General features: G+C 47.5%; 6 protein-coding genes across 6 annotated transcripts; 2 read left to right on the forward strand and 4 right to left on the reverse strand.

Moving 5' to 3' along the window:
* Positions 1 to 493: 493 nt before the first annotated feature.
* On the forward strand, positions 494 to 1,324 carry GLAREA_05235 (uncharacterized protein; the record flags this gene model as incomplete). The annotated part of the gene is made up of 2 exons (XM_008078524.1): positions 494 to 566; positions 636 to 1,324. The coding sequence occupies 2 exons, from the start codon at positions 494 to 496 to the stop codon at positions 1,322 to 1,324; spliced, it is 762 nt and encodes a 253-aa protein (XP_008076715.1).
* A 1,360-nt stretch (positions 1,325 to 2,684) lies between these two features.
* On the reverse strand, positions 2,685 to 6,359 carry GLAREA_05236 (PYP-like sensor (PAS); the record flags this gene model as incomplete). Its single annotated transcript, XM_008078525.1, has 2 exons — positions 2,685 to 3,026; positions 3,537 to 6,359. 2 exons carry the CDS (start codon positions 6,357 to 6,359, stop codon positions 2,685 to 2,687), a joined length of 3,165 nt encoding a protein of 1,054 aa, XP_008076716.1.
* Positions 6,360 to 8,200: 1,841 nt separating this feature from the next.
* GLAREA_05237 (ARM repeat-containing protein) lies at positions 8,201 to 11,796 on the reverse strand (the record flags this gene model as incomplete). The annotated part of the gene is made up of 6 exons (XM_008078526.1): positions 8,201 to 8,408; positions 8,468 to 10,539; positions 10,588 to 11,019; positions 11,069 to 11,244; positions 11,313 to 11,532; positions 11,614 to 11,796. The coding sequence occupies 6 exons, from the start codon at positions 11,794 to 11,796 to the stop codon at positions 8,201 to 8,203; spliced, it is 3,291 nt and encodes a 1,096-aa protein (XP_008076717.1).
* Positions 11,797 to 13,430: 1,634 nt separating this feature from the next.
* Positions 13,431 to 15,018, forward strand: GLAREA_05238 (CBS-domain-containing protein; the record flags this gene model as incomplete). Its single annotated transcript, XM_008078527.1, has 4 exons — positions 13,431 to 13,736; positions 13,794 to 14,263; positions 14,314 to 14,540; positions 14,591 to 15,018. 4 exons carry the CDS (start codon positions 13,431 to 13,433, stop codon positions 15,016 to 15,018), a joined length of 1,431 nt encoding a protein of 476 aa, XP_008076718.1.
* Positions 15,019 to 16,339: 1,321 nt separating this feature from the next.
* GLAREA_05239 (Six-hairpin glycosidase) lies at positions 16,340 to 17,838 on the reverse strand (the record flags this gene model as incomplete). The annotated part of the gene is made up of 3 exons (XM_008078528.1): positions 16,340 to 16,921; positions 16,967 to 17,670; positions 17,745 to 17,838. The coding sequence occupies 3 exons, from the start codon at positions 17,836 to 17,838 to the stop codon at positions 16,340 to 16,342; spliced, it is 1,380 nt and encodes a 459-aa protein (XP_008076719.1).
* A 1,205-nt stretch (positions 17,839 to 19,043) lies between these two features.
* On the reverse strand, positions 19,044 to 20,574 carry GLAREA_05240 (Glyceraldehyde-3-phosphate dehydrogenase-like, C-terminal; the record flags this gene model as incomplete). Its single annotated transcript, XM_008078529.1, has 3 exons — positions 19,044 to 19,566; positions 19,620 to 20,406; positions 20,478 to 20,574. 3 exons carry the CDS (start codon positions 20,572 to 20,574, stop codon positions 19,044 to 19,046), a joined length of 1,407 nt encoding a protein of 468 aa, XP_008076720.1.
* Positions 20,575 to 20,731: the final 157 nt, after the last annotated feature.

Raw genomic sequence — 20,731 nt, forward strand, 5'->3', positions numbered from 1 at the left:
CTCTCGCGCCACAGGCCGCAGGGTAAGTAAATCACCGGATCATGTTCTCTCCTCCATTTTCCCCTCCAGACCTATCATTGAAAGGTTTGACAAAAGCCAGAGTGAATATGAAGGATTGTGTTTTATGTAGGGAGGAAAAGAAGAGCTCGAGACGTCCCGAGCTTTTGAGTCGAAATTTTTCGATGCGGTCATGTGACGTGCTGACCAGTTTTGAAAAGGCGCTAGGGTGGATTGGGAATGGCGTCAGTGGGGTTGATGCCCCTCCATCATTCGTGTTTTCTGAGGGTCAAGGGATCCTTTGGTTGTGAATATCCAGTCCTCGACGACATCTGAGTGCGAATTTGCAGGTAAGAATTTGATACCCTTCTAGAAAGTTGTCTTGCTAATTGGAATTCGGACAATCAGCCTCTTTTCCTTTGATTTCGCACGATATCGACACATTCCCGTTCGATCAGAACAGTCATATCGTAACCCGACGAGACAATCTTCCGTCATGGCACCAGGAGGACCACCAGGTGCAGCCGGCCGTGGCAGAGGCGGTAAATTCAAGAAGTTCACACGAGGAGGTAAGTTCCTACCCACTCCTCCCCAAACAACATTCCTACTTCTCAAGATCCGCTCCTAACTCCATCCAGGCGGCAAGCATTTCTCTCGTAACCTCCGACCCCTCGACGCCGACGGAAACGAAGTCCAAGACCGCAATGCCGACGCCTCATCATCCGAAGAAGATTCGTCCGAGGAAGAAGAATCCTCATCCGAAGAAGAAGACATGAACAAGCCCTCCCTAACCCGCGAAGAGCGCCGTGCCGCCGCCAAAGCCAAAAAAGAAGCCGCCATCGCCAAAAAGAAGGGCGTCCCCCAACCCGGCGACATGCCATCTTCCTCGGAAGAAGAAAGTGACGACGAAGACGACATGCCAGCGAACCCAAACCACTCCAAAGCCGCGCGCAACCAAGCCAAAGCTGCCCCAGTAGCAGTCGAAGAGGCGACTGAAGGAGTCAAGGATATGTCCGTAGGCGGAAAAGGCAAGAAACCAGCCGCGGAACTCAGTCGTCGCGAACGCGAGGCGATCCAGGCACAGCAGGCTAAGGAACGGTATCAGAAGTTGCATGAGGCGGGAAAGACCGACGAGGCCAAGGCGGATCTGGCAAGACTGAAGTTGATTCGGGAGAAGAGGGAGCAGGAGGCTGCGAGGAAGATGGCGGAGAAAGAGGAGAAGGATGAGGCGGAGAAGGAGAAGAAGGCTGAGATTGACGCGAGGGAGGCGAAGAGGAGGGAGGCGGCTATGGGATCGAGTAGTAAGGGGAAGGGGAAGAAGAAGTAGATGACTTGGTTTTTCTTGGGGTGGTTGTGATGGAATTGAGATACGAATGGATGCGAGACGATGGGTACTATGTGTTATGGTATACAGCTATTTTGATCCCTTTTAAAGTCATCTTTTCTTGTAGAACGAACTCCTTAGTCAAAATAGTTTCATTGGATCCCACTTGCTAATACGCATGTATCTTGAACCCTCGAGCTACTGTGTAGCAAAATCCTCACTAGATCTTCACACACAAAACACCCCTAAACCATAAAACCAGCCCCTCTCTTTATTAAGCATCTTCTCCCATATAATAAACTCTCTACTTAAAACAACATCAATACCTTCTAAGCCCCTTAAATTTACAGATCCACAAGATTATCGAATCCTATAGATAACACAATATCTAGCTCAGCTTTATCATTCGAACTTCTGTTTACAATCCCGCCGTTTGAATACTTGAACTCGATACACATGACATCCTCCAATTATCAAACCCTTTCTTGTAGGGTAGAAAGTCTCCGATTTGCTGACACGAAATAGGAGTGAGTCCCAATCACTTACATGCACGAATGTCTTACAGTACATGGGGAATTATGTTTAAATACCATAGCACGCATAGATGTAGTCCCCTGATTTTGTGCGGTGAATGTATACAGAGAGATAACTTGTTACAAAATTTTGCTCTGTGTTTCAAATACCGCCATCTACCGCTCCGTTCCTACAATATCATCACACCTACACAATAGCAACATGAGCTGTATCAAATTTATTCAACCGCCTAACTCAACATATTCCAACTCGCATTATTTACACCACAAACGCTAACAATATATTCCATTCTCGTCCCGCGCCCCATTCAATTCCACTCCCACACTTTTGCCACCCCAAAAAAATCCACCCCAGAATTAAAAGATGATATAAACAAGCATTCCCCACTAGGCTCCGCCATAAACGCCAATGTAAGCCAAGACCAAACCACCCCCACCCAAAAATGATATTCAAATCAACGTCCCATATGAGAACCGCCTTGTAAACAGATAAAACCCTCCTTTTCTTTGACGGAAGGGAGGTGACCCCCCGATAATCCAAAATCCATGAATGATGCTGGTCGCATGTAGGTGCGTAGTCAAGGTATGAACAAGAAATCCCTTATGTCGGAACTGATTATGCCAAACAACAGGGCGTAACCTTCTTGGCGCGTGGCGTGCAGTCGCCTCTACTGCTTCGATAATGTCGAATGCCAAAATGATTCGAACGCCCAACATGTTGCCATGTCTGGATCGTCTTTTGAGGCAGTCAGGAGGACGTTGGCGGCTGAATTTCGAAACATGAGCGCGTCCAAGAATGTGTATATCGAATGATGGAAACCTCAGAGCATTTAACTCCCGCCATCTTCCTCTTGAATCATGGTAATCCCCCGCTGTCCACCATCCCTAAACCCAAAGCTCGGTTCACGGACAGGCATACTATCAGCCGTAGATCTACCCCCAAGCAACTCAGGCTTCGCAGCACCCTTCTCTATCCCCCCATCGTCCAGCCCACCTTTCATGTCTACTCCATTCTCTTTCGGGTTTGGGTTGAGATTTCGCGTATTGCTTAAGCTCTGCTGTTGTTGAAGAGGACTAATTTTGTGCTGCGGAGAACCATATTTCGGACTTGCAGAGTTTTTGGATCCATTGTCGGTTCCTCGAGTCGAATTCCTAGGGGAAACACGACCAGTCTAGATGGAGAATAATGATTAGATACAAGGTGGAGGCAACGATGATAGCAGTTTGACGGGGGCAAGCAGGAGTGGATTAAGGGATACAAGGAAATTGACAATGAAGAAAGTGCTGACATTGTGACATAGTCATAGAACAGCAATAGTCGAATTTATATTAAAAGCGACAGGGTATCTTGGGCGACAATCAAACAGCGCACGAGCATGAGGGTATAAATACACAGCGGATCCAGCAAATCGGCCAAACAACAGACTGTCGTTAGCTTTGAGATGCTATAAGGTTTCGAAGACTTCGAGAGACACATTTGGTCCGTGGTGCGTTTTCTAGAGATACCAGTCTCTGAAAACGAATAAACAAGAACAGAACAAAGCAAAGGCGATGGCGAAAGAAACATGACGAAGAACATCTAACACTCTCTAACTTCGAGATGTTGAAGAATGTGACCGGGAGACGCCACACGTCAGAGGTAGCGGGATATCGCTACTTGTTTCAGAATTACTGCGACTCACCTGTTTTGCCCAACGCAGTCCACAACTGTTGCACAAATCCCTATTTCCACTAGGACCCCTCCGCCATTCAGGTGTCACTCGGGTATGACAATTGGCGCAGTCCCGTTGGCCTCCACCAATTCCCTTGCGCCGTTTTCGTTTCTTCTTATTTGTTATCAGAGCTTGCAATTCTTCTGCCAAAGATCGGTTCTTCTTTTCCATATCGCGGAGCTCAAACTGCCAGCTTGTGCATCGTGTAGTCTTAAGCTCACTGAATATATTGTCCTCGGATGCGAGGGCGGAGTCTTGACTGCCAATAGCAAGTCCACCACCACCAGCGATAGTCACTGGACCCAATGGAACTCCAATTGCACCTGGTTCCTGATCTTGCGATGAAGATACACCAGAGGGTGTCATCGGTATTGATTGATCGGAATGGTTTTGCGACAAGACAATGGACTTCGCGCTAGAGCTATGTGCGGCGGAGAGTACGCTCCGGGACTTTAACAAGCGTGTTTGCGCCACCAGAAATGTTGGTTTCGATCCCTCTGCCGCATCGCCAGGATAAAGTGTAGTTTGCGCCTGCAATTCGAGACCACGTTTGTTTAAAATTTCATGTTTATGAGTGACGCGTTGACCACGTCTTGCCTTCTCCAGCGATCGACCAAATGAGGTCCTGGATGATTCCCGCATGAGTACTTGAATGCTCGTCCCCACCAGGTCGTCTGGTGTTCGGTCCAAAAGTGTTCGAACGTTCGAGGAAACGAAAAGAAACATGCCGGACGTTGACAATTTTGTCCACATTTCGCTTTCGCCAATACCTCCAGCAGCTTCAACATCGTGGCGCGCCAAAGCATAGACAGGTCGTTCCCTCCCAACCAGAATAATACATTTTCTACCTTTTCCTTGCTCAACGCAAAGGGAGCCATGACTTTCGAACCAAGTATAGCCACTTCTCTTACGTCGTATCCGAAAGACAACGTTGACTGAGGCACCAGTAGATGTATCTTTCAACTCTCTTGTGACTGGAACGATGTCGCTGGGATGACAAACCGATGACAATGCTGTTCCAACAAGTTCGGAAGAATCGTATTCGAGAACGTGTCGACAAGAGGGAGAAAGATACAAAAACAGTCCTTTCAATGAAAGTACATGGACGACGTCGTCAGTGTTTTCCAGTAATACCTTGTCCCACATTCGTTTTGTCAATTCAGACTCAGTATGGGTGCTTATGGAACTCAGGACAGTTGACACATCATCACGGCTAATTGTTTGCCCTGCATCTGACTGATTTTTGGCAGATTCCGGAGGCGTCCAGATATATCTTGGTAAGGTACCTTGGCAATAATCAACGGTATATGTACCGCTAGGATTTTTACCCTCGACAGAAGTTGGCTTCTCAACCAAATCGACTTGGAATCCAACAAAGTACTTGATTTCGTCACTATCTTCTCCACAAATGGGAATCATAGTCAGCAGGTTCATGAATGGTTGGCCACCCTTGCGGTAATTGATTAGACTTCGTTGAGCTTCCTTTTTGGCAGCAATTCTGTTTTTGAGGTAGTAGACAGAGTCGTTGTCGACAAACTCTCTTCTGAGTCCAGGTTGGACCTTGCCCTCTGGGGATTGCAAAAACCGGCAATTTTGGCCCGTTACTTCAAATTTGTTATATCCCGTCAGTCGTTCAAATATATCAGATACATACACTATCGGACAATCAGGCATGGTTACGTCGCAAACAACAAAGGCGCACGACATATCGACCTTGCCTATGTCAATTTCTGGATTCTTTCTCGTTGCGACTTTCATCAAGATTCCCAACATATCAAAACCACTGGAAGAGTATACGCCGGTGTAGTTTGGTGCTGGCTTCCCTGGTGCGGCAACTGGCGGAGGGGCAGGGCCATTGGGCGTAGATACCGCCCCTCCTGTCGCTAGAGTGGAAGAATTGGCTCTTGAGATCGTAGGCGCATTACTGGTTGCAGGAGAGTTATTGTATGAGTTTACGTTGTTGTTTTGATCCATCATCTTGATAGGTGAAGTTACCATGTTCCCATCCGGAACTGCTAGTCCAGGGGTGCTGCCAGACAGCATTTGCATCATGCTAGTGGCACTCTGGCTGCCGTCTAAGCCGTTGGTTTGCGACTGTAATTGAGGTTGTGCAATTTCTTCATGAGGCAGCATGAAATCGTGTGATAGCCCATCTATGCTCCCAGTCGGAAATCCTTGAGCGAAGGTCGGGGATGAGAACATACTGATGGCATGGTCTTCTTCAGACATTCCATCTAGGCCAAGCGCGTCGTATCCCATTAAATGCCCTATGTCCCCAGACATTCTTCCATATTGTCCAGAACCCGTGTCAAGAATCAAAGAGTTCGATGGCTCCATTGACGACGAAAACCCCATCTGTTGATCAGGTAAACCCATGCCCAAGTTCATGCTCTGGTAAGCTCCACGCATATCTAATTCACCAGAAGACTGCCGCCGCAAGTGAGGGTCGGGTGCAGCCGACGTAGGTACGCCAAATTGATAACCGTTCAACGTTCCATCGCCTGACCCAAACTCGATCATGGAGGATCTGTGATCCGGTTCCTGATAGCCTTGTGGCATACTTTGACGCCGGTGTAATTCCATATCATTTTGCATGATGATGTCGTCCAGCGAATCACCACCCATTAAGTTCCCAACTCCCATCCCATTGTTGTTCTGCTGCGGTGATGTATTTTGCGGGAGCATTGTCATGCTCATAGTACGAGCGAGACGGCCATTTTGACCTCTCCTCTGTGCAAGCCTAGCCTGCAAGTCCTGCTGCGAAAGCGGCGTCGTTCCAAAGAAATCGTTCATCGTTCCCACATCTGCCCTTTCCTTCTGCCTCGATCGTCGTGTATGTACTGGCGGAAATTTCGAATCATGGGGCAAAGAACGAGAACATCGAAGGCTAGTGGGTTGTATCGAACAGAGAGGGATCCGGCGCTATTTGTCCTGGTTTCTATTTTTTGACAGGTCTCTTGAAGACCGCCACGACTCTTACGAGTCTTGCGTAACGTTGCTCAACGCCTGCTGGCTGGCCTGCGAGATATACTTGTCGTCCAATGGTGATTTCTCCGGCTCGCCACTATCGCGGCTCGATATGTGCGTTTACAAAAGATATACCGGGTGGTGCGCTCTGGGCGAATGCGCAACAGCTGGTGCGAACACACGCCGACAGCTGTTCTCGCAGCCGTCTTTGGTCGGTCGTATGAATCAGCCCCTAGAAGAGCACGACGACGAGATGAAGGAGTGGGCGGAATCCGCTCGCGAGTGTCGTTGAAATAAGTATTCGCCGACCGGGTGCGACCACAGTCCCGAAAGGGCGGCCTGCTGCGTTTTTGATGGAGGCTTGAAAGAGGCTTGAGGTACGACGAGGATGATAGGATATTCGACCCCGCAGTGTGAAGCCGGTGTGGGACAAGATCCCTGGGCGCGAGGAGATCAGAAGAAGCGCAGCTCGCGGCTTGTGTTGCTGTCTCTCGGAGCGACGAGGGTTGGAGTTGTCGTCGTCGTGGTCGAATTATTCGCGGAAATAATCATGTGGAGGATCTACGGAGTCGTATGCGAGTGCGGGAAATGATGAAAGGTGACTATGGACGATTAGCGCGGTTCGAAGAATAGCTACTAGGTAGATACTCGTAGCTGTAGCCTCTTTGTAATGAGCCAAGCAGCGCACGCTTTCATGGAAAATAATTCGACCGCTGCTAGACCACGTTTCCCGACCATCAAAATCTAGTCACAAACCCTTCCTCACTAGCTGCGTCCGTCGGTGGCTAAATCCAGACGATTTCTGGAACCATACGTAGTTGGAGCTTTCGGGGACTCGGTCGGTGTGGTCATACGGTGGGTTATTGCAGCACGGAACGATCCATGGTATCGCATTCTCAAAATGCCATCTTGGAAAGCCAGCTTGACGTAAGCTGGACGTTGGCCGTGTTGTTTGGGTGAACCGCTCTTATCTCTGGGCAGCTCTGCTAGCCTTCAGCATATTTCGAAAGACGACCTCCAACGAGCATGATCTTTCAATTTAAAGAATTTTCAAAGTAGGATAGCACAAATGGATGCGTATATGTCGTTTCTGTTATTTTTGTATCCTTTTTTTTACGCCTTAAAGCATCCATAGATCTAATTCCTCTTTAAACAAAAGGGAGCAAGCATAGGAGGGCGTTGATCTAGACCTTTTTAAGAGACCCGCGTACATTACCACCATGACGGGACTTCACCGCCTCAGTCAGAAACAGCAAAAGATACAGCGGGAGGTCACCAAGCAAATCTGTCTGTTCAAAGTCATGGCTCGCTTTTCATTCTTCTTTAGATTCATCAGAAATTCCGTCAGGCATTAATAAGTCTATCTATTCGTCGCTCCGCCTGGCAGATGACATGGCCAGGGATGTGTGCACCAACACACCACCACCAATTTTGGTCCCTTAAACATAGTCCACTATGCCAAATCATCTAGGTATTTCCTAGTCCCACAAAAAGACCGCCTGGGACGCATGTGGTATCAAATTCATCAGCCTGCCGTCGGACATCCATTCCCAGCTTACATGTCCTGGCCAACGTCTTCGTCCTTTGAACCCTTTTTAAGGGTTCGTCTTAACTTCTGTTAAGACTGCCTCCTGCTATCGTGGATGGATTCTCCTGGAAACGTACGATCAACTGAAATATTGTCGGACTATTTGTTGAGTTTCGGGGGGCATTTGGGATAGGAGGTGAGCCGGGTTCAAACCGACATTGCTGAGGAGCATTTTTGTTGCTGCAATGACCCGACTTGCCGTATTGCCTGTCAGAGTCTCGGCTTCCAAAGCCTGAACAATGAACATGAATACTTTTGCTCCTTGGCTCATGACAGCCGGATTTTGTCTAAAGCAAACAGTCAGTTAGGTCGACAAAGAGCTTCTTAAACACGCATGTAAACTTACTGGTCAATCAGCTGAGCAAGATATGCATAAGCATATGGAGCCGCCTCCTCGTCGTTAATGATTGGTAGAGTATCAATCCATTGCACAATGACCTGCTGGGTATTTGGAACGGCGGAGGCGTTATAATGAAGGATTTTAGCAATAGCTGCGCATGCATTTTCCGTCGCATAGACATCATCGTCGCCTCGGGCATTAGGCATTTGCGTAGCTTGGAAGAGTAGATCCACAGCAGGGCGGAAGAAGTGCGACCATTGTGGACCACCCTTGTGTGCGGCTACTCCGATACCGTATGCAGCAGCCTGTCGATTCGCTGGGGCTGGATCTCTGCAACCAGTTGCCAGTGGTTCAATAATCGCTTGACTGTAGTTCCAACTTTGCTCTCCGCAGAATTCGAGGACATCGTCCATGATACACAAACCCCATTGTCTCTGTGTAGCATCCGAGCTCTTTAAGAAAGCATCATACGTTGCATGTAGTCGCTGCCAAGCGGGAAGGAAAGCAACGCCGTGATTCTTGAAAATGCAGTGGTAAGCCTTGTTCATATCAGAGAGCAGGGTTTGGTCGTCCTCGATAGCGAATAATGTCTCTTCGGATTCTTCCTCGCCCTCATCCTTGTTCACATCTGCGCGCTCATCCTCTCTCTTAACTACACGGTCCTTATAATCCTCAAGTGCTGAGTGTGCGGAGTCGATGAATGTGTCCATATGGAGTGGTGTCAAACAGCCTTTCCCCATCACTTCCACAGACTCATAGAAACATTGATACATCTCGGCGAGGGTGTCAACGGCAGGTTCGGCGCTCAGAACTTCCAGGAGCTTTTCAATTGTAATGCCCCATAATTGCGAAACCTCGTATGATGGAATGCCAAACTGCTTTTTATACGAATTAAGAAGTTGCGGGACACATTTCGCCGAAACGACACGGACTGGGTCGTGAAAGAAGAACGCAAGGCCAGGGAGTGCGATCTTTTCCATAACCTCGGCCACATAAGGTGCAAAATGGCCCTCGAGTACTTGTGCGTAGACAACGAGAAGCTCAATTGCCATGTGCTTATCATCCAGTGTGCTGGTCTTGATGCCAATAACTTTGCCTTTCAATGGCACAAGCTCCCAGCCATCCTCTTGTTGGACTGATTCAACTTGTTCGTCATCTTCTAGGAGCTGAATGTCAGCCTTTGCGCTAGCAAGTTCCAATAATGGAGGCATAACGGTGGGAAGGCATGGCAAGAAGTCAAGCGCTAAGACTCGGCACATTCGGCCCCAGCAATGCATTAGATATTGAGCTTGAGGGTCGTCCGCGTCGGTGATGTTTTGTTGAATGGTCCCAAGCAACTCTACAAGGGTCTTGGCATCCTCGCCCAGTTTCTCTTTACCGACTGCAAGGGCAATAAGAGTCGCACATTCCATAGCCTTTGCACGAAGCAGCCGAAGCTCTCTAGTATTTTCCTGTTGGAGGACGGAAAACAGAAGTGGCATGAGAGTGCTGTAATATTTGGCAAACGCAGCTTCCGCCGAATCCGCAATGGTCGCTATTGTCGACAAAGCCTGCTCTTGCACATATCTTTTCTCACTTTGGAGGAGTTGGAAGAGATGAGTTAGCAGATCATCGAGATAAGGTTCCAGAATTTCCTTCTCTGCTTCTTCGCAGAAATTGACCAATGCTGCCGCTGCGTGTGCTTGAACTCGGGGTTCTGGTGAGTTAAGGACGGGAATGATCGCAGGAACAACTACTGAGTGGTATTTTGACTGCATAGTACCAGCAAAATCAGTACTCATCTGACCGAGTGCGTTGCACCCCGCCCATCGCACTCGAGAATGAGGGTCCCGAAGAGCGGGTACAACCAACTCCAGGACCTGAGTGAGTTCACCCTCCATCAGATCTCGACAGCCTTCTGAGATAGCTGAAATAGCCATCAAAGCGGCGTGTCTATCTCTCCAAGCATCGGAGCTCATCATGCGAGGAAGCCAGCTGAACGTGGGCGCCAAGATTGTCTGTCCGCCTAGCTTGTTGGCCAGTCTGTCCATGCATTGCTCTCCAGCAACATGATTCAAATCGCTCTCATCAGGGTCCATCTACTTGCTGTCAGCTGCTGTTCGAACTTTCAGAACTGAGCTACCTACATCGTCTGACGCATTCCACTCCGCTGCATCATCATCATCAGCGCCAATGTCCGTCATCAGACTAAGGCATTGGGTGATCATATCGCTGGTGTATGTAGGGTCCTTCTTGCACATAGCCGGCGCGTAATCAGAGAAGGTTGCCATCAGCTCAAGAGCATTCTGCCGTGCCTGGTCGCTAAGGTCCTTGTCTTGGATCACAGATATGCTAAACGCTACCAAGTTTCTGAACAATTCTTTGAACATCTTGGGGGCGATTTCAGCAAGATCAATCAGTGATACTAATGCTCTCGTGAGCTCCTCCGACTCCTGAGATTCCTTGATTGGAGGCAAGATATTAAGAACTTCTGGAATGAGCGCGTAATACTTTTGTTGGGCTTTCTTCGAGATGCTTCGGAAAAAAGAAGCGAAAGCCTCCATTGCTGACAGGCGCACCTATGACCGAGTTAGAGACATGATCAATATTTATACAGTCAGTACCCACAGAAACATCCTCATCCTTGAAACCCTTAGTAAATGCAGAGAGCACAGTATCTTCGTGTTGCTTTTCGATTATGCCAGGAGTGGTTGAGAATATGCGGTAGGCAATTTCACGTTGGCCAACTTCTTGCGATATACTAAGAGTGAAGAGTACGCCAAGAATCTCAGGCCATTGCTCTTCTATCTCTGGTCAGCACTTCCTAAACCCCAAGTATGTTGCTAAATGCGACACCGCACGGAGAACTCACTGCCTTCTGAGTACTGTCTAGCGATCTCTGCTACCGCGTCTCCAATCTTGTTCCTTACACTGTTCGTCGTTTCGGCGCCAAGGGCTTCAATAAGTTTCTGGCGGATAACGTACGCTTGCTCTTGGGGCAAGGAGAGAAAGAGCTCAACGCTGTCGCCGTTGGGTGCTTTGCGTGTTTTCGACGAGATACGACGGAAAATAACGGCAGCAAAAGAGCGAGTCTAGAGGAAGCGTAGAGAATTAGCATTAATCTTCCTGGCTCCCATTATCTTCCAACATATGGCTGATTTGTGGTTACTAACCGTTGTATCGTTCGATCCGTGTATCTGTTCTACCAGGCCCATCAATAACATATCAGGCTTTGTTGCAACCCAGTTGTTGGCGAGATGTTCCTCTGCCGTTGATCGCACAGAGTTCTCGGCGGACTGCAGGGCATCCAGTAACTGCACAAGTTCTGTGTGCACTTCTGCTGGTAGGACCGACATTCTTGCGTCTATTTGTTATTGTTGAATAAAACAAGGTCGTTGTTGACTGCGTTTGGTGGGGAGGTAGGCGTTCATGCGCAGAGCGCCCTAGCCAGAGATTGTTTCGCACACTACAAAGAACGACGCAGCTTCGGGGTTTCCAAGAAATAAATGCTGGCGAAAACGATGCGCAGGCTCGAATGTGAAGTATTGGATTTGGAGGAGTGCGCTGGAAGTAACATCAAGGTCGCGGTGAGAAGAATAACGCGTGTGGTCGGTTGTGGTGGGGGGATAAATTGGCAGTGCGGCGATGGATGCCAGCAAAATAAATTTCGATGGTCGACAGGCCCGTCGGAATGATTGGCTGGGCTCTCGCGTTCGCTTTGTGTAGGGGCCGCGTGACAAGCGGCGGCAACCGACTAATGAACGGCGGGTAGATTTCAGATGAACATTCTTCAATATCAAAGCCCATATTCGCCTCTCTTTATTCAGATAATCGAGGCTTCCTGCAAGTGGTACAGAGACTCACAATTTTGAGCAATGCTTTACCACTGAACATGGAACATACTACCTACCTACGGTAGCTCACGGAGGACAAAATAAGTGTCAGTTAAGTACCTACCTACTAATTTTAAGACTCAATAAGTCAACTTCGAACCGAGCTTAAGAAGTCTTATTTACTTAAAATAATTAAACGAAATAAGTTATATTGTTTCAAGTTAATACACTAAATGCCGATATTTCGTCAACTTAATCGAAGAAATATCGTGCTTCGACTGCCACTTATTTGTCCACCGCGAGGGTAGCTAGTTTCATAGGTTTCGATTGCATGGTTCTTACGAGTAACGCGGGGTATGAGGGGTAATTTATACTTCCATTTGTTTACTTTTATTTTACTACTCGCACTCTTCACTAGATTCTTTGATGTTGAAGTGAGTAATGGTATATCTCCTCATGGGAAATATATACTTCTCAGTATCGGAGTCAAAAACTCACCTCCCAAACTCGAGCCAAGGCAGGAATGGGACAACAATATCTAGGTAGGTAAGATTACCTGGGTATCTACCTAGGGAGATACACAATTGCTTTGTAAAACAACACTTCAGTAGAATCACGATTGTCAATCCATCAATCGTAATTGCTTCTATTTGCTACTATCAAACGTTTACGGCCTCTCTGCCAGCACCTGTTGACTACACTGGATGTTTGTCGGCTGGGTAGTGGAGCAGGACCCTGAGAAACTTCCCCTTCCTCGTAATGTGCGGGGTCGTGGAGCATTGAAATGCAATAAACTGCAATTTAGACAAGGTAGAAGTTTTGCACAACAACTGGTTTAATGACCAGATCAACCTACCTGATTAATGATCCAGCAGCTTCAGTTTGAACTACAAATATCCCCAAGCCCCTTCATATCAGAGACGACTTCGCGATTCTTGGATTCACCACCACGCCAATAACTTTATCACTAGGTTTGAGCAAGAGTGCCGCTTTTCGCTTCTACCTCATAGCTGGTCATCGACTGCTCTCCTCAAATATCTACATCTTCATTACAATCGCGACCAAGCTCATCTTTCTTCATCAAGTCATTCAATCCATCTGTCGCACCCTTCCACAGCCTTGCTGACATTCAATTTCGTGCGTCGTGCCGATCCACCATGACCGATCCTGTCACTCCAGCGGAGGTGCCTGCGCGTAACAACACGGCCAGTCCAAAGACTCTGCAGACAATAAGTCATCGATCGAGCTTCGCAGATAACCTACGCCATTCTCCAAGGTCTCAAAGACATCCATCGTTTACTCAAGCTGGTGTCCAGGAGCTGATCAACCATCCACCTGCTACACGTACCGGCGATCCGAAGTTTGCTGGGCGAGATTGGAGGAACATCCGCGTGGGGGAGTTGGTGGTCAAGGAGGAAGTAAGATGGGCAGAATTAGATACCGATGTTCAAACTGCTACAACGGTATGGAGTTTCCATCTCAAATCATTATTACTTTAGAGCATGCTAATTCGACTCTAGCTGCTGATCAAGTCTGGACCTCCCAATGTTATCCTTTTACGAGAAAAGCCTACGGACACGGTCGCGTGCGGGACATTTGATTACAGCGATCTGAACGCGTATCTGCTGGTTGTGGTTGGGTTGGCAAATCCAGATCAGAGTCAATTGGCCGATTTCGACTCCATCGCGAAAAGAGCGCAAGAAGGAACACCGATACCACTTAAAGATACGGAGCATTTGGCAAAGAAGGAGCCCCTTGTAAAACTGCTAGAGACTGACAATCTGTCAAAAGCAATTGAACATTTCGGAAGTGGCGTACATCGCATTTTGATATACAAGGAGGATGGATCTGAAGTCGTCGGAATCCTCAGTCAATTGAAGGTGGTTAAGTTTCTGTGGGATAATGGTAGCAGCTTTGCAACCATCGATGAACTGTATCCAAGCATTCTCAAAGATTTAGGAATTGGCACGCCGTCGACTATCGCAATCAAGTAAGTTGGTTCAGGCATTCTCCCATAGTTGATACTGATCTGGATTGTAGTGGCGATAAACCCTTGACAGACGCGCTCCAACTGATGAGCAACGAAGGTCTTACCAGTGTGCCAGTCGTAGATAATGCATCAAATGTCGTCGGAAACATATCAACAGCAGATGTCAAGCTACTCACCAGTTCGGCTAGTCTACCATTGCTAAAATCTACTTGCATTCATTTTGTTTCAGTCATCCTGTCTGAACGTGGTATTGGTGATGGAAAGGACTCTTTCCCAGGTATGTCAGTTCTCCTGCAACACTGTACTGCTCCTAACCCCTTTTTATAGTCTTTCATGTCAGCCCCTACTCTACCTTGGCTCATACCGTCGCAAAATTGGTCGCAACAAGATCGCATCGGATGTGGGTTGTCGAATCATCATCACCATCTCCTTCGAAACCCGCAACTCCTCTTTCAACGCCTTCAATGGGTCACGCGATGTTGGCTTCGCCATTACACTCAAACCCTGCTTCACCTGCGCTCCATGGCTCATTTCCAGCTGTTTCTGCTGCTGCTTTGCCGGGTGCTCGCATCTCAGGTCGATTGACAGGCGTCATTTCATTGACTGATATCCTCAACTTATTCGCTCGCCAATCCGGGCTGCATCCCTCGAATCCCAATGATCAGAGAGAACACCGACGTCGAAGTTCAAGCTCTTCCGTAAGGCCGAGCATAGATTCTCCTCGGACATCTAGTGTAGATCTACGACGGCCTTGAGCGAACGACAAAGCGACGAATCACTCATTATTCTTGATAAAATTTAAAGGCAAGTTCCAGTAGCGTGGCGAGTCACTATGAAGTAATTGATCATAAGAATTGGAGACAAAAAATCACCACATTCGGGTTTCGGGCGTTTGATAAATGAGATTGGCGAAGTTAACATGTCTTCAGGATCGATTTTATTACCAAGCGAGGCGCATAGTAACTTTGGGCAGGGCAACTTGATTTTTTTGAGCTCCGTATTTGATCATTTTGAAAGCATGTTAGCTATAAATAAAAGCTAAAGAAATTAGGTTTAAAGACTTATCGATGAGGTGTGGTAGTAGGAGATGATTATGAGGGAATGGAGGTGGAGGTGGAACAAGATTATTCGTGGAGGTAAGACTGAGCCTCATGTTGAACTTGGATGCAACTCACAAGGGTAGAGGTACTTGAGCAGTTAGCAGGAATATAGATATTCTCCTCTTATTTACGCATTCCCGAAATGTGAACGTTAAAACTTGTTATTTTTCAGTGACTAAATATATAAATATTACCCCCTCTGGCGTAAGCTAGTATTCGGTTACCCTATTATCTTAGCCCCTGGGTCAAGTGTACCTAGGTACCTAGCTCGCGGTGGACAAAATAAGTGGCAGTCGAAGCACGATATTTCTTCGATTCAGTTGACGAAATGTCGTGTACTTAGTGAAGTAACTTGGAACAATATAAGATATTCTGTTAGATCTTTTTAAGTAAATAGGATTTCTTAAGCTGTATACGAAGTCGACTTATTATTCAGTCCAGGATTAGTGGGTAGGTGTGTATGACACTTATTCTGTCCTCCGCGATAGCACCTTGCTCGCCCAAAAGAAAATAAGTGGCCATCTAAGTGATACAACGTTGTTTATTTCGTTGATTGAGTTCAAAAATGGATATGACAACATATACTACAGTTTGCGTACAATCTTCGGTATATTAGAATCTTCATTCAAATCTTGTCGAATATGAGTTGAGATGCGCGACGGGAGGTCCACTGAGTACCATCACTTATGTTGATACCCACGGGTGCTTTGGAATTGATAAATATCAAACTTGGACGTTACTTGTGGAAGATTGTGGACCGAAATTAGGATATTGTGTTAATTTTATTGAACATATATCGTGTCACGATTGTACATTAGCCACCGCGAGCTTGTTTGATAAGATACAACGATGTGCTAACTAAAACTCCAAACACCATACGCTAAGCGAAGTATCCCCCTAAGACCTGATAAACAATACCAGAGAAGAAGCATATACAAAAGAAAAAATGTCAAACACACAACACCTCAACGAATCACTATCCAGAAATCATAAACCCCACACCCCCAAGCACACCACAAACCATAATCGCCGTCAACACCCCAGCACCCGCGCGATCCGCACTCGTCGCCGGCGTAATCGTCCCAGCACTCGAATCATCACTCCCACTCCCCGCCGCACTATTCCCGGCACTCGTTCCACCCGTCATATTCGTCACCAGCGCCGGCGCCTCATCAATCAACAGACTCTGTATAACACTCAACGCCGACATCTGCTCTCCCACACCATACAGCCCGTCCCAGGTACTCCCCGCCGTCCAGTGCTCGCCACACGTCACGCCGTCCGTGCCGCCGTCGCATTGCGCTGCTGCTGCCTCGGCGGAGGGACGTAGGTACGACATCACGGTGTCGTGGGTGAAGGGCGCGATTTTGGCGGTGCCGGCCATCCAGCGGGAGAGGTAGGCTTTGAAGGAGCGTTGGTCAGTGTCGCAGGTTCCTGTGGGATGGTCGGTTTGCGCGGGCTCGCAGAGCTCGTACATGATTTTGGTGGAAGAGAAGAAGGCGGATGTGGCGTTGAGGAGACCGGCGACACGAGGTTGCCAGATGGTGGATGCGTTTGTCTGGGGATGTTAGATGGATGAGAGGAAATGGAGATGGGGACTTACGTAGTTATACATCATGGCGGCGCCAAAGAGGTAGATGCCTTGGTTGTAGGAAAAGCGACCGTGATCTATAACTGTGCAGTTCTCGGTGTCGCTGCTACCGTCGTAGATTTCGTAGGCATCGCCGATGAGGCCTACGGAGTCCATCCAGTCGTATGTTTTGGTTGCCCAATCTGCATAGGTCTGATTCCCCGTGTAGACCGCCAGTCTGGCTGCGATGTTGAAGAAACATCCGTTGGCGATGGCATTTTTGTAGGTATAACCCGAATTAAATGTAAAGATTTGCCATCGCAATCCTCCACCACAGGTACTGTCATCCCAGCGGCTCGCCATATCGTTGAATACTCCTTGCGCGAGGGCTAACCATCCAGGCTCACCGGCGGGAGGGTCGTCAAATTTCATCTCTGCTGCGCTCATAGCTGCCATTCCCCAGAATCCTTGATCATCGTTTCCCTCAGTCTTGGTCTGATTGGTAGGCATAAAATCCGAATCCTCGCCGACTTGAGATAGTAATGCGGCTTGTACTACCGAATTGTAGGTTGTATCAGATGTGTAATACCAGTATTCTACCATAGTACCGAACATTGCTCCAGCTTCCCACCAGTAGTACGGATCGGGAAGGTTCCCGGGATTGTCGCCCGTATTGTTTCCTGTATAGTATTTCATAAGGCCATAGGATATTGTGCTTGCGGCGGATTTGATTGAGGCTTTTGTTGCAGTCAGAAAATGTTTAAGTAATGCAGTAATGAAGATTCCTGATGAGCAAGTGGTTGAAACTTACAATCTGATGTGATGTCTAATGACACTGCTGTCGCTAATTGATTCCACGTTGTACATATGGCGACTCCATAGCTGAAGACATTTGCCCCCCTCATGTCTAAAGTCTCGGTATACGTACAGTAGTTTACAGCTGATTCAATAATCCAATTCGATGTCAAACTCTCCTCTCACTTGAAAGGAACGGTCCTGAAGGAAAGAAAAGGCAAAACAACGATAACGACAGGAAAGAGAAATGAACACTCGACACACAAGCAAAGAAAGACAGAGGGCCCTCGTACAATAATTACGAGTAATACTACGACTACGGACGTCGTCTTACTTACCCACAACGGCAGCCGGCACGAGGATCAACCCTTGATAGCTTCTCCAGTTCTCAAAGCTTGATCCGACTACCATCCAACCGGTTCCTGAAACAGACTTCATCTGTGGATAAAAACACCGAAATAGAATGGAAACTGGAGATGGCATCATGGGCATGAGAATATATCCCAGCAGTCCCAGTGTTCTTCGAGCCTAGCGGTGGTCCGTCGTCATTACGTGGCAGAAAAAGCTTACGTCCTCGAACACGAGGTTTCCTTATGAGGCGTTTCGAGATTCGAATACTTATTATCATGATATAAGGTTGTAAACAGCATCTCGGTAGTAGCGGAAGAGCTCCAATACAAGCTCTAAAAGCATTCTCAGCTTTAGCTAGATTCTTGGAAAGGCTTGTGAGGCAGTTGGAAAGCTTGATGTTGTGTCGCCTCCGCTTGTTGCTTGGATGCAGAAGATTTGCTTCCTCCCCTGCATCCGCGAAAACCGGGGCCATTGATTTGACGGGCCGAAACCACATAAGAGGATGCCGAAGCTGAGCCGAACCACCTACAGAAGATCATTAGTACCTAGCGACAGGGGCAATTAAGTTATATTACTAATACTACCTCAAGGAAGTTAAGAGAAGTTATGAATCCCAGCCTCTACATCTACTAACTAATCCTCTTAGGTTTCTTTAATAAGTCTCTCTTTATAGCTCTATAGCTATGCTCAAGTACTAACAAGTAAATAATATTAATAAAATCACTGACCAAAGTATCCGGATCACAGGACTTCTCAGGGTCGGGCAGTAACTAACACAGTCTGATTGGCATGGCTTGCAGACTCTAAAGTCATGCTGCCACCCATTGAAATAGAGGTTAACGTCAGTGTCGGCGAGACACCTGATGCCCCTACAATGAGGAGAGTCAAGTAATTTGGAATACTCAATGATGAGTGAACGATTCTGTAATGCGAATGACGAATTCAAGTACCGTTGAAATACAATTTAAGAAACTTGCTTTTCGACCATCTTGACACCCTCTTGCTCAAGGAGGTCCCTAATAGGATCACATATTTCTTTGGTGTACGGAGCAAGAACACCAGGAACGTTCAATGCCGGATGTCCATCCAACAGCAGTTGCGTCGCAATACCACACGTGACCCCGACGGAGAGCGACATGGCAGAATATCCCCCAGGCTTTCCGAGAAGTTCAAGCGTAGATGTGAAGACAGCCTTGTTATGAGCATGAGAATCTGTTGAAGAGCAGTGTGCGGGATTGAAACTCACCTCCTTTCCATCAGCCCATTCAACCACGAATTTGTGTTGCAGCATCACCAGGTCTCGTTCACCAGGCTGGAAACTCATGAGTTTTTCTAACTGAGCACAAAGAGTATCCAAAAGGTTCCCGCCTGTTATTGTGGCTTTCTCAGACGAGAGAACTCCCATCCACCGCAAGCCGGAGATTATGCGCTCACTTTCAGCTTCGCTCGTGAATTTGCAAATTTCCTTGATGCGACTTGTCAGGGAACTGTATCGTATAAGTAAGTGTTTGTTTTTCATGTTTTGGAAACGATGTCACACTTCTCGGACAATGCTTCAGCGTCTGTGATTTTCTGCAATATTTCCGCCCATGTCAATCCATCTTTCAGCCAACTCTTTTTCTCGGTATCCAGCCATCCAAGATCCATCAAGGCCTTAACAAAGGCAGGATTGCCCTCATATCGCAGAGATCCTCTAATTACGGTATGTGCCTCGGGAATGTTATAAAACTCACGAAACGGGACGGAGTTGCGGTTGGGGTAAGCAACAAAATCATATCCATCCATGACATGATATGGTTTTGCTCTGGCCATAAGCTCCTGGGCCGGTATTTCGACCACTGCCCCCTTCTCCAAAAAAATAGCAGAGTTTTGTTGAGAGAGGAGCGCGCCGCGAGGAGACCAGGAGAACTTGAAACCGAGTGGATTATCCGAGCATTCTGGTGCTGGTAGACCGCCGCAATAAGAGTAGAATTCCTTTACCTTTCCGCCTTTGTTGTGGATTTCAGCAATCGTCTTGACGGCATACAAATGGTCCACGCCGGGATCAACTCCGACTTCATTCAAGACGGTGATGCCCGCTTCCTTCGCGGCGGTGTCCAGTTCCTTGATGGCGGGTGATACATAACTAGTCGTGACAACGTTCGTTTTGCCCTTGATGGCTGACTTGATGACAGTGGCATGATAAACGTACGGAACCAAGGAAATCACAAGGTCGTGAGCCGCGATGTGCGGATCAAGAGCTTTGGTGGAGCTCACGTCGATGGTGATGGCCTTGGTATGGGGCAGCCCTGCGATGAGCGTTTGCGCAGTGGAGAGTGTTCGACAAGCTGTTCAGATACGAGTCAAAAAAAGGTCCAAATAAAGGGCTCCAAAAGAAATACAAGTCCGGCATAATCACCTACGGTGACCTCATTTTTCGCATTGCGAACGAGGTATTCTACGCATGGTCGAGCGACCATGCCACTTCCAAGAACCAAGACCTTTGTCGTCGCCATGTCAACGGTAGTGGGTATGTTGATGTTGAAGTCGGGTACCTGTAACAAGGAGGAGAGAAAAAAATTCAAGCACAAGGGGATTTTACTTTGTAAATTCAAGAATAAGCAGTCGCCGATATCGGCCACGACGTAATGTTGTAAAAGGATTTCTGTCTGT

This window comes from Glarea lozoyensis (genome assembly GCF_000409485.1).
Source record: "Glarea lozoyensis ATCC 20868 chromosome Unknown GLAREA10, whole genome shotgun sequence".
Lineage (NCBI taxonomy): Eukaryota > Fungi > Ascomycota > Leotiomycetes > Helotiales > Helotiaceae > Glarea > Glarea lozoyensis.